The sequence below is a fragment of the Emiliania huxleyi genome, assembly GCF_000372725.1.
Source record: "Emiliania huxleyi CCMP1516 chromosome Unknown EMIHUscaffold_126, whole genome shotgun sequence".
NCBI classification, from domain to species: domain Eukaryota; phylum Haptophyta; order Isochrysidales; family Noelaerhabdaceae; genus Emiliania; species Emiliania huxleyi.
In genome coordinates this window covers 169,692-181,292 of record NW_005201327.1, presented here as the reverse complement: position 1 = coordinate 181,292, position 11,601 = coordinate 169,692, and the positions used below count along the sequence as shown (strand labels likewise).

The 11,601-nt window shown below is 67.6% G+C and overlaps 3 protein-coding genes across 3 annotated transcripts in view; all 3 read right to left on the bottom strand.

Annotated features, from left to right (window-relative positions):
• Positions 1-2,676: 2,676 nt before the first annotated feature.
• EMIHUDRAFT_467074 (hypothetical protein) lies at positions 2,677-3,918 on the bottom strand. Its single transcript, XM_005789632.1, has 2 exons — positions 3,490-3,918; positions 2,677-3,284 (listed from the first exon to the last, which is right to left on the bottom strand). Exons 1-2 carry the CDS (start codon positions 3,910-3,912, stop codon positions 2,898-2,900), a joined length of 810 nt encoding a protein of 269 aa, XP_005789689.1. The 5' UTR covers positions 3,913-3,918; the 3' UTR covers positions 2,677-2,897.
• A 1,217-nt stretch (positions 3,919-5,135) lies between these two features.
• Positions 5,136-9,046, bottom strand: EMIHUDRAFT_454930 (DP-N-acetylglucosamine pyrophosphorylase). Its single transcript, XM_005789631.1, has 10 exons — positions 8,523-9,046; positions 7,832-7,984; positions 7,735-7,764; positions 7,606-7,653; positions 7,153-7,538; positions 6,594-6,846; positions 6,292-6,523; positions 6,089-6,220; positions 5,861-5,949; positions 5,136-5,641 (listed from the first exon to the last, which is right to left on the bottom strand). The coding sequence occupies exons 1-10, from the start codon at positions 9,018-9,020 to the stop codon at positions 5,471-5,473; spliced, it is 1,992 nt and encodes a 663-aa protein (XP_005789688.1). The 5' UTR covers positions 9,021-9,046; the 3' UTR covers positions 5,136-5,470.
• A 1,939-nt stretch (positions 9,047-10,985) lies between these two features.
• Positions 10,986-11,601, bottom strand: part of EMIHUDRAFT_225692 (hypothetical protein) — a gene marked incomplete at both ends in the record, with an annotated part of 7,713 nt that continues 7,097 nt past the window's right edge. Inside the window, one exon of the mRNA XM_005789630.1 lies at positions 10,986-11,072. Within this exon, the coding sequence (XP_005789687.1) occupies positions 10,986-11,072 (87 nt within the window). The remainder of the gene's footprint in view (positions 11,073-11,601) is intronic.

Genomic DNA, 11,601 nt, shown 5'->3' with positions numbered 1-11,601 from the left:
ATCGCGCACCCTCGCCGCCTCCGCCCTCGCCGCCTCCGCCGAGCCCACCTCCGCCCTCGCCGCCGCCGCCCTTCCCGCCGCCACCGTCGCCGCCGCCGCCCTCCCCGCCGCCACCATCGCCGCCGCCGCCCTCCCCTCCGCCGCCCAGCCCGCCACCGCCCTCGCCGCCGCCACCCTCGCCGCCGCCACCGTCGCCGCCACCGCCCTCCCCGCCGCAACCATCGCCGCCGCCGCCCTCCCCTCCACCGCCGTCGCCGCCACCGCCCTCGCCGCCGCCACCCTCGCCTCCGCCACCGTCACCGCCACCGCCCTCACCGCCACCGCCGTCGCCGCCACCACCGAGCCCACCCCCGTCGCCTCCCCCGCCCTCACCGCCGCCCTCGCCGCCGCCGCTGTTGCCACCGCCCTTGGCGCCACCTCCGTCGGCGCCCTGCCCTCCGAGCTCGCCGGGCAGCTCCCCAGAGATCGTGACGACTCTTCGGTTTCGAAATGCCACTTTCGAGGTGGATGAACTCCAGAGAGCCATTCTCAACGCCCTCCGATGCGAGGGCGGCCTCAACAAGCAGGCCGACTTGGACGGCCGCGTCAAGGTAGATGTGGTAGACAAAGAAGATGGTCAAGTGAACATCGTGCTCACGAAGGACAAGAGAGCTGGGGGCGGAAATGCAGCCAGCGACATTGCCAACGCCACTACACAGGACTGCTTTTGCACCACCATGAGTGAGTATCTCGGCAGCAAGTTGGAGTGCGAGGAGGTTCCCTTTTCTCCACCGCCGCCTTCGCCGCCACCTTATCCTCCGCCTCCGCCCCCGCCCTCAACACCGCCCTCGCCGTCCGTTCCGCCGCCTGGCTTGCCGGCGCCCGAGTCAGGCCCGCCGAGCGCCCCGACCCCGTCGTCGCCACCGTCAGTATGGAACGCCAGGTTACTGGACGGCGGCTGTGAAAAGGCAAAACCGCCAATTCTCACAATTATTCAAATGGCTCCCTCTCCTCCACCGAACGACGCCGACGACTGCGTCTTCTGCCGCACCGCCATCGCCTTCATCGTCATCCCCGCTCTAGTGGCCATGCTGGCCGCAGCCTTCGCCACCGGCCTCGCCCTCGCCTACCGTGCGCAGTGCCGCGCCTGTGAGGCGCGCATGCCGCCGCCCCGCCCCCCGCCCCCGGCGGCGGGGTCTGCAGCGGCGCTCGCACCGCTGCCCGTGAGCGAGAGCCGCCAGCAGTGGTTCGAGTGGGCGCTCGCGAGCGGCGATGGCACGCTCGCCGGCCAGCTGGCGACGAGCGAGGCCGACGCCGCGAGGGCGGCTGGGCTCGGAACGGGGGAGCCGTGACGCTACTCCGTTCCCCTTCGCCGGCCGACTGCACGCTCAAGGCTACACGCTCGCACACCACTTGCAGAGTGGCTCTCCCGGGTGCTCAGCCCACGGCGGAGGCACGCCAGGCCCCTGGCAGCCGGCCGTCACTCGCCTAAGCGCCTAAGCGGCCTAAGCAGGGGGTGCTTAGGGTGCTTAGGCGCTTAGGCGGCCCTTGCGAGCGTGGCGGCGTGGTGGTATCGTAATACAAGTGACTCCGATGACACACATGATGCTCCTGCTAGTGTCATCGCTCAGAGAGCAGCCTCACCGCGTCGAAAGTCTACCACTGGCCCTGGTCGCACACCGCCGCTGAGCTGTGATGATGCCCACAGCACCAGCAGCAAAGGCGGGCGGGCCGACCCCGCGGCCATCGCCGCCGCTGCCGCCTCCTCCGCCGCCGCCGCCGCCCCCTCCGCCGTCGCCGTCACCTTGGGCTGCATCACCCGCGCCGCCGCCGCGCACCGGCTCGTGCTCATTCAAAGAGGCGCCTCGAGTTGCAGGCCAGCGGCACTGGCGTTGTCGTGGTCAGGCTGCCCAACGGCGCGGGAGGGAGGGGGCAAAGCCGTTATGAAGAGCGCGAGAGCGAGGAAGGGGGTCCATTAGCACCAGACAGCGAGAGGGGCAGGGAGGAAAGGGGGAGAGAGGAAGCCAACGGCGATGCCACCAGCAGCAAGGGACACGATGAACAGGTAGACAACGGCCAAGACGATGGCGAGGACGAGGAGACACGGGACGACGGCAGGCGAGACGAGGAGGACGGAGGCGAGGGCAGAGACAGCGCCGCAGTCGACGGAGGCGACAACGATGGAGAAGGGGAGGGAACGAAAAAGCGCACAGAGGATGAGGATATAAACTGGGAAAGGCAGGGCGAGGCGGATGGAGAAAGAAGTGCCGAGGAGGCCATGGTGGAGGGGAGGGACGGGAGGACAAAAGAAGGGCGAGGAGGACGAGCGGCCCGCACAGGCCGCGAGCAGACAGCGCCTGCTGGCCATCTCGAGACATTCGCAAAGAACGCTAGCTACATGGGAGGGCTTCGTGAAGGATGGATTGAAAAACATTCGAACAAAGAAGAGGCGACGGGAGGAACCGGCAGAGGATGCAGTGACGTGACACACACACACACACACACACACACACACACACACACACACACACACACACACACACACACACACACACACACACACACACACACACACACACCGCTCACCCACGCGCACCGGGCCTTGCACTTTAAATGCCGTGGGGCTCCTGTCGTTAGACGTGGAGACGCGAGGGTTGCCCCCCCTTGCCCCACCACCTCGTGTGTGTGGAGAAGTTTACCTTACCTTACCTTACCTTACACAGGCCTCAGGCGCGATATAAAATCTCACCCCTCGGATCGCTTTCATTGTGTTTCGCAACCATGGCACACCTCTCGCAAACAAGTCTGCCTCTCGCACGCGCGTCGTCACGGGTCACACGGCTGGTGTCACTGCTCGAAGGAGACCCCCATGCCCCATGCCCGCATGCCCTTTTGCGTTTGAGTCATGAGTGATCCCGTCACACGCGGGACACGGGCGCCCCGGCATCCTTGTGCTCGCCGCGCAGATTCGAGGAGAACTCCTCGAGGGCCGAAGACAGTGCCTGTGTCGAGGGCCCCGGCGGCGGCGCCGAATGCGCCGCCTGCGACTCCTCCTGCGTGGTGAGCCAAGCGACCTGCGAGTTGTGGGCGAGTGCCCGCTCGAGGGCGCCGGACGCCGGCGGCATCGGCGAGACGTCCGTGTCTGACGCGACGGAACGAGGCCCCGGCTCGGAATGGTCGGGTGCCGGCAGACGCGACTCCTCCTGCCCGGCCTCGGGCCCGGCGGCTGCAGCCTCGATCGCCTCGACGCGGCGCAGCTCGTCCTCGCTCACGTAGAGCCTGCGAGCCAGGTCGACATTCCCAGCCTACGGTGTGTTGAAAATCGATATCGGGCGCGGTCGCCAGCCGCAAACAAGAGGGGGCAGGCACACAGACCCGGGACGGGGTGAATACGCCAACATCAGTGACTACGGTCTCGTGGAGTGCCGCGTATTCAGAGCAGCAGAATACGTCGTCTCCCGAGTGCTCGTCGGAATACAGAGATCTGTCTTCCCCTCTATTAGCCCCAGCCTCCACCGCCCAGCTGAACCATTCGAGCCGCGCCTCCTCCTTGAGCGCCCGCATCTTTGTAGAGTCAAAGAAGTCGTCGCCAGCGGGGCCGGAGTCGTTGGGGTACTCTTGGGTCGGGTATTCGCCGGGATACTGCTGGGTCGAGTAGTCTCGACCGGTGGCGTAGCTGCTTTGCTGATAATACTGCTGGGGTTTGGGATAGGGATACTTCTGGGAATCAGGATACTGATGGGGATACTGCTTGGCGTCGCACGCGATCTCGCAAAGCCGTATGCGTCGGGAGCAGGCTCGGTAGACGCAGCACGCCATCACAACAATGGCGACCATTGCAACGAGCACGAAGACGATAAGAATCAGGCAGACCCAGACCTGGATTGGGATCTCTCTGTCTTCCTGCAGCTCCCGGCCTGCGAGCGGCGACATGCTCGCCTTGGGAAAGAAGGCGGCCAGCGAGAGAGCAGCGAAGCGCGCGCGATTTCTTTTTGTGCTGGGCTTGAAAATTCTTTTTGTGCTCTTTTTTGTGCTCTCCTATAGCGTTGTTACTTTACCGTTTCTTACTGAGCTAGTTGACCCGAACAAGACCGCTCTCGGGTGATCCCGCTGGTTCTGTATGTCACAGTCGCGTTCCGGGTCTTGGGTAGGATTTTGCGGGGAGAAACCGAGTCAGCGCTTCCTTGCAGTGCAGCAGACCGCCAGGCTCCCCGGCAGCATCCGCAGGGAGGCAGCAGAGGTGGTGATCGAGGAGGCGCCGCCCGCCGAGCCCGCGCCCGCGCCTGGCCCGCGCCGGAGGTGCCCGCGGGCGGGGAGGCGCCCGCGGACGGAGGGGGCGGAGGCCGCGGAGGCGGAGGCGGCGCCGGCGCCGGAGCCGGCGCCGGCCGAGTAGAAGAAGCGGTCGAAGAAGGTGAAGCGGATCCCGGTGACGGTGAGCAAGGCAAAGTCGGTGGGCATGAGCGCGCAGGAGTTGATGGAGGCGCAGGAGGAGGTGGAAGATGGCGATCGAGGACAAGCGCATCAAGGAGAAGGCGGACGCGATGAACCAGCTCGAGGGGACGATCTACTCGATGAGGGACAAGCTCAGCACCTCGCTCTCCGTCTTCTCGACGGAGGACGAGAAGTCGCCTCTCATGGCGCTATTGACCACGCTCGAGGATTGGCTGTACGAGGACGGCATGGACGTGGAGAAGTCGGTCTACGACGCAAAGTAGGCCTCAGGTGGTTGCGTGTCTGCTGCGGTCCCCCAGTCTCCAGTCCTGATGACACGACCGATTCTCAAAGAGCCCATAAATCAGGAATGTTTCTGGCTAGACGGCGCATCGACGCCTCTCTGCGTCGGGGCCGGACTCGAGGAGAGCCTCGAATTCAAGCAGTGGTCGGCAATCCAAGGCTTCGCAAACGGCCTAGCCCACCATCTAGAATCTGTGGGGTCCGAGGTTCGATCTGGGACCTGAGCCGCTCGGGACCAGCTGCACATGACCCGGGGCCACTGCCATGTCGCAGACGACTGCTGGATAGCAGGTGAACGCTAAGGTGGGTTTCGAACCAGTGACAACGCCCGTCTGGGTTTTTTGCGCCGAGTCGAACTGCGGATATGCAACGGTGGCATAAAGTGAATGATACACCGTCGCAGGATCGGCCGTCGCTGCGACCACAGGTATCAGCTTTCTCTTTCACAGAATTGGCGAAGTTCCCATATATGGGAACCACAGCCGTTTAGGGGTTAAGACAGGGGCGGGCAGTCGGTCACGAGCGCGCGAGGGCGGCGGCACTACCGTAGGCTGCACCGGACACCGTGCGAGCCGGACCGGAGAGGCAGTGTGACATGGCTTGTCTTCAAAAAAGGCGGGCGCAAGAGCGGGGCAGGCAGGGCGCCGCTCTCTGCAGAGATGCAGTTGACTGACAAAGAGAGCTGTGGGGGCTCGTGGAAGCGACGGCTGGGGGAAGCCGGCGGGGCCTTTGCTTCCTTCGCCAGGGCCGGGCCCGCTCACAACCTCGTCACCACCCCGCCGCCGCTCACCTCGTACCTGCCCGGCTCCTGCAGTTCGATCTGCACCCCGCCCTCCTTCCGGAGCGCGTAGCCGCGGATCGACACCCCCGCGGGCATGCCGGCCGCGCCTGGCTCGACGGACTCCCAGCACCAGCCGGCGTTCCGCACCTGCGTCATGGCCACGCCGCGGTCAGGGGCGGGAGGGCGGTCTCGCGCCGCGTACGCGCAGCACAACGTGAGCACACGGGCCACCGAACGCGGCGAGCCCAACGGTATACGGTATACGGGTCACCCAGCGGTACACGGGCCGAGTACAGCGGAGTGCGTGTCCTCTCGAGCGACGGTTGCAGTGCCAGAACACGGGCTCCGCGTCTAAGAGGTTCGCACCGTCGCCCCGCGCACCACCACCGACACGCCCGGCGAGGCGCGGATGGAGAGCGCGCCGTCGAGGTCGAGAGAGGAGAGCTCGATGTCGCCTAGGTGTGGGGTGGGGGCGTGTGGCCCCCCCTCCGACTCGATCTCGAGCAAATCTCGGGCGAGATCTCGAGCCGATCTCGAGCGATCTCGAGCAGATCTCGAGCTAGATCTCGAGCTAGATCTCGAGCTAGATGACGCCGTCGAGCTCGAGCGCCGACGCGGCGGAGATGCGGACGGCGGCGCCGCCGCTGACGCGCCGCATCAGCTCGTCCGTGGTGAGGGCGAAGCGCGGACTCAGCGAGATGGGCGGGCTCAGGCCGAGGGTCAGGCCTAGACAAAGAAAGACGCGACCGCCTAGGATGTCCGCCTTTTCATGGGCGGGCTCACGCCGAGGCGCAGGCCGAGGAAGGACGAGGGTGCCCCCGCCTCCACCGTTGCGCCCGCCAGCCGCAGCAGCGCCGCGTTCGCCTCGTAGACCGCCGCCTCGCCCGCGCCAGGCGAGGCGGCGTAGTTGCCCTTTGCCGCCTGCGCGACCGCGTCGCCGATCGCATTCTTGACCGGCGAAAAGGAGAACCAGCGCTCGAACTGGGTGAAGCCGACCGTTGCGTGCGCCGGCAGCAGCTTCGGCAGCTCCTGCATCATGCACTCGAGATATGGGGAGATATGGGGAGATATGGGGAGATATGGGGAGATGCAGCAGCTCCTGCATCATGCACTCGAGCCGCGTCGGCTTCTTGAAGACGCTGCGGCTCGCGTCCGCGTACTTTGGGTTGACAAACTCGGGCATCGCTCCTCCGCTCGCCGCCAGTGCGTCCGCGTACGGCCCCAGGGCCACGACCAGCGTGTTTACGTTGCCGGGGTAGGGCGAGTAGCCGCTCCCGTCCGCCTCGTCGCCCGCGCCACCGGTGGAGCGGAGCAGCGCGTCCAGCTGGTTGTACTCGACGTTCATCACGAGCCTGCGGGTATGTCTCGCGCAAATCTCGGGCCGATCTCGGGCCGATCTCGCGCAAATCTCGGGCAGATCTCGGGCAGATCTCGGGCAGATCTCGGGCAGATCTCGGGCCGATCTCGTGCCGATCTCGGGCCGATCTCGGGCCGATCTCGGGCCGATCTCGGGCCGATCTCGGGCCGATCTCGGGCCGATCTCGTGCGATCTCGTTCGATCTCGGGGCGATCTCGTGCCATCTCATGTCATCTCGTCCGATCTCGCCCGATCTCGTCCGATCTCGTGCCCTCTCGGCCGATCTCGCGCGATCTCGCACCCGTCCCCCGCCGGCGGCTGCAGCCGGCAGATCGCGCCCGCCGCCTCGCCCGCCGCCCTCGGCACCGCGAGCGAGTTCATCGCCAGCCCGAGCCGCTCGGAGACGCCGAGAGCCGCGGGGATGGCCTTGAACGCGAGCACGTTTGTGTCCTGGAAGAAGACGACGTGGGACCGGCCCTCCGCGGCGAAGGCGGGCAGCAGGCCGGAGCCGTGCAGCAGCGTGTGCACGTCTCCGTGGCCGTGCGGCTTGGTGAGCAGCGTGAACGGGTCCTCCTCCGACGCCACAAACGCGGCGGCGTTGCTGCCGAGCGCCGGCACGTTGGCCTGCCGAAGCAAGTGCACCTGCGAAGGCTGCAACCCGTAGTAGCCGTGCTCCAGCAGCAGCGCCTACGGCCTCACGGCTGCGGATCCCGCGCGGCCGTCCGGCGGACGGCCTAGGAGCGCTCCGGCTCTCCTCGGTCAGCGCGTGCGTGTCCTCCGACGTCATGATCACCAGCGGCGCCTGGTGCAGTCATGATCACTCAGCAGTCAACGCGCGCGCGCGCGTGCGTGTCTCGTCCGACGTCACGACGGCCAGCGGCGCCTTACGGCCTCCCTCCCGCTCCTCGATCGCCTGATCACAGCAGTGGGCGTGAAGAGACGCTGTTCACGCCTCCTCCTCCCTCCCGCTCCTCGATCGCCCGCAGCGCGGTGCAGTAGATCTCCAGAAAGGTGGCGCCGGAGAGGGTCTCCGCCGGAAGCGCAACCTTGATGCCGTCGAAGCCGAGCCGCTCTCCCAGCCCGCCCGCAACGAGCACGAAGACCGTGTCCTTGAGCATCGCGCCGCCGCGCGCCTTAAAAAAGAAAAGCGGCTTCAGTGTTGAAGCGCCCTGCCGCCAGCGCAACGGCGAGCCCTCTGCGCTGGCGCGGCTCCGCACGCGCGCTAGGGCGGCTAGGCGGGAGCGAAGGCAGCGGCCGGAGCGGCGGGGGTGCGCTAGTGGGGCATGTGTGCACGAGGGAGCGGCCGCGGGAAGAGGCGGCTAGGCGGGAAGAGGCGGCTAGGCGGGAAGAGGCGGCTAGGCGGGAAGAGGCGGCTAGGCGGGAAGAGGCGGCTAGGCGGGAAGAGGCGGCTAGGCGGGAAGAGGCGGCTAGGCGGGAAGAGGCGGCTAGGCGGGAAGAGGCGGCTAGGCGGGAAGAGGCGGCTAGGCGGGAAGAGGCGGCTAGGCGGGAAGAGGCGGCTAGGCGGGAAGAGGCGGCTAGGCGGGAAGAGGCGGCTAGGCGGGAAGAGGCGGCTAGGCGGGAAGAGGCGGCTAGGCGGGAAGAGGCGGCTAGGCGGGAAGAGGCGGCTAGGCGGGAAGAGGCGGCTAGGCGGGAAGAGGCGGCTAGGCGCGCCTCGTCGGCGCGGAAGGAGGCGGTCCCGACCTCCATGCGCTCGCCGTCGCGCGGCACGGAGACGGTGTAGCCGTCGAAGGGGTTGAGGTCGGCCGCCGACTCGGCGAGCAGCGTGCGCGCGTGCGACACGTACGCAGCCAGCCCGCGCGCGCCCGCGGCGTCCTCGGGATAGCGAGCGTCCATCTCTGCAACCTGCCGCAGCAGCCGGCGCTTGTCGTCGGGCGCGGCGGCGGACCAGCCGGCGAAGAGGTGGGCCTGGCCCATCTCCTCCGACGCAAGCCAGCACACGAGCCGCGCCTCCTCCGCCGTGAGCCCGGAGAGCACGCCGTCCGTCTCGAGCCGCGCCGCGACGCTGTCCGCCTCGCCGCCGGCGCCGGCGGTCTGCATGGCGAGCAGCGAGGCGCGGCGGCTGCGAGCGGCGGCCGGACGGCGCGGAGACCGAGCGGCGGCAGGCACGCAGAGCGCCAGCAGGAGGCACGACAGCGTGGCGAAGGCCATAGCAGCCGACGGTGCGAGCCCCAAACAGAGCCAATGAAACGACAAAAAAAATCTTGGTGGCAGTAGCAGTGTCGTGTCCACTAGCTCCGAGTAGAGGGTGCGTTCTGCTGCTAGGGGAAACCCGGAGCGCGGTACTAACCCTCGGAGACCCGTGTTATGGCCCTGCGACCGCGCACCCCCCAGGGCTAGGGCTCTCTTGCCCGCAACCCGATCCCGATCATCCGGCCCGCTGGGTGCGCTTCTCAGCTCCCCGGCCCTGGATGTGAGGCTGATGAAATTTTGACCGAGCAGCCCGGTCTCCGAAGAAAGAAAGAAAACACACAACCCAAGGGAGGGATGGGAGGACGGCACGCCGCCACCACACAGGGATTTTAAGGAGAGGAGTGTGGTGCGCTAGCCGTCGCCCACCCTAGGGGGTCTGCCTCTTCCTATCTCTTTTCGCAGTCTCTCGCCGATTCTCGCTGCAACCTTCATGCCACCTCGCGGCCGTCCCACTCTCGTCGTTCTCTCCCTTGTCACTTCCTCCTCTGTCGCGTCTCCGTATTGCAAAAAGAGTAGTGAGAAGCCGGACTGAGGCGTCGAGGGCCCCACTCTTTCCTTCACATAGCGGCCACTCTTCGGATCGCTGGTCGAGCGACCCGGGGGATGCCCCGCGCGCCTGACCCAGGCGCGAAAACGAATCTGCGAGGCGTGGCCGCTCATGCGGCCCGATGGGGAGGAGGGGAAGACGTAGGGCGTGCTTGCGCGCCTTTCCGAGGCCCCTCCAACCCACCCGCGCTAGGTCTCGGGTTTGACGCATGGGGTCACTCCCGCGAAACTCGGGAACTAGCCGGGGCAGTCGGAGAAGGGGCAACTCCGTGCACTGACGGTCGGCCGTCAGAAAACACGCCTCCGTGGCTCGGGTTACACCAATCCTCGCTACCCAACGCGGCCAAAGGATATCCACCTCGAGAACCTCGAGAGTGAGAAGGAGAAAGTCTCCCTGTGTGAGACTCCCTTTGTGAGGCTCGCGCCACAAAATACCGTCGCCGCCGCAGATGGCGCGTTCGCTCGCGCTGCTGCTCTGCCTGCAACTTGCCGCTCCTGTGGGCGCGCGCGTAATTGCGGCTGCGCCTCCTCCTCCGCCGCCGCTCGCGAAGAGCCCAGTCGACGTCGCCAAGACAACGGCGGCCTCCGCACTCCTCCGCTCTCACTCATGAGCCACCTGCCGCAATAAGCCACACTTGCCCGCTCGGCTCGCCATCTCACGCACGTGCGGTCGCTCAGGTGGGCTCGTTCGCCACCGTCGGCGGCTTCGGCTTCGTCTTCACCGCTCTGCAGGAGTCTATGGCGCGTTCGGGCGTCTCGGGCGCCGCCCGCACGGCGGTGCCTCGCTTTGTCTTCCAGGCGGCGCTCGCCAACGGGCAGAGGTGGGGCCGCGTGAGCGCGGGGTTCGCGGGCGGGCGCGCGCTCGGGCAGCTCGCCCGCGGCGCCGACGACTCGACCTGCGCCATGCTGGGCGCCGCCTGCGGGGGCGCCGCCGCCGCCGCGTCGCTCGCCGACCTGCCGTCGTCCGTCTTTACGTTTTGCGCGTTCTCGTACTTCATCGACCGGCTGTCGGGCAACGCGGCGGCGGGGGGGCGCGCGTCGGGCGGCGGCGGCGCGCGCCCGCCGCCCAAGCCGCGGCCGGTCGACGGCCGCACGCCCGGGGAGCGGCTGGACGCGATGCTCGGGTACACGCCTCGGACGGGCGCCTGAGGGTCGGGTGCAAGGCAGGGTGGCCGGCCGCTCGTGGGAGGGCAGTGGAGGTGTCCGGCGGCGGCCGGCGGACGAGCGGGAGCAGCGGAGGGGGCTGGCGGAGAACGGAGGGGCGGCAATCGGAGAGAGCTGCATAAAACTGACACGCTGCACTTGCGTACTGTCTTTAGCTGCAAAACTGACACTGCACTGAGTACTGTCTTACGTGTAGGCTGTAGCTGCACCCAATCACTGCGTTATCGTCTCGCGTTTCATTTCCTTCAATGCCCATGGTACACATGCGAGCGCCGGGACCGCAGAGAGCGGAGACCCGAGCTGCCGAGATAGCGAGACCCACACACCTGGACATTAGACATATCTACGGCGGGATGTGCGTGGTCACAGCGGGTGGCGCGAATATACCCTGCTGCTTGCGGCTCCATGCCCCCCCCCCCCCTCGGAACAAGACGTACTACGGAGCTCCGCGCCGTGGCGGCACGCGCGTGCGCGGTGCGGCGTGCGGCGCTGGATGGTGGCGCTGCGGGGCGGGTGGGGCGTCTAATCCCCCGGCCACACGCACCCGCGACGCGGACGGGGGCGGAGAGGGCGAGCAGAACGGCGGCCGAGAGACGCATGCGGTGGCCCGAACGGAGCCGCCCTCCGCCGCCCTCCGCCGCCCCTCCGCCGCTCCTCCGCCGCTCCTCCGCCCCCCGCCCGCGCCGCCGCCGCCCGCGCCGCCGTCCGCGCCGCCGCCCGCGCCGCGCAGAAGGGGGTCTGCCCCTCTCGCGGCCTCCACGGCAGCATGAGACGAGTGGCAGCGCTGCATGGCCGGCAAATACCAAAGACCGCCCCCTCACCCGCCCCC

Bases quoted from the DNA above. Each gene is read 5' to 3' on its own strand.
- EMIHUDRAFT_467074 (XM_005789632.1), bottom strand. From the start codon at position 3,912: ATGTCGCCGCTCGCAGGCCGGGAGCTGCAGGAAGACAGAGAGATCCCA. The intron at 3,285-3,489 runs GCTGGGGCTAAT...AACACACCGTAG, and splicing joins GGTTCAGCTGGGCGGTGGAG to GCTGGGAATGTCGACCTGGC.
- EMIHUDRAFT_454930 (XM_005789631.1), bottom strand. From the start codon at position 9,020: ATGGCCTTCGCCACGCTGTCGTGCCTCCTGCTGGCGCTCTGCGTGCCT. The intron at 6,847-7,152 runs GTGCGAGATCGC...ACATACCCGCAG, and splicing joins CAGCCGCCGGCGGGGGACGG to GCTCGTGATGAACGTCGAGT. The intron at 6,524-6,593 runs GAGCTGCTGCAT...TGCATGATGCAG, and splicing joins GGCTCGAGTGCATGATGCAG to GAGCTGCCGAAGCTGCTGCC.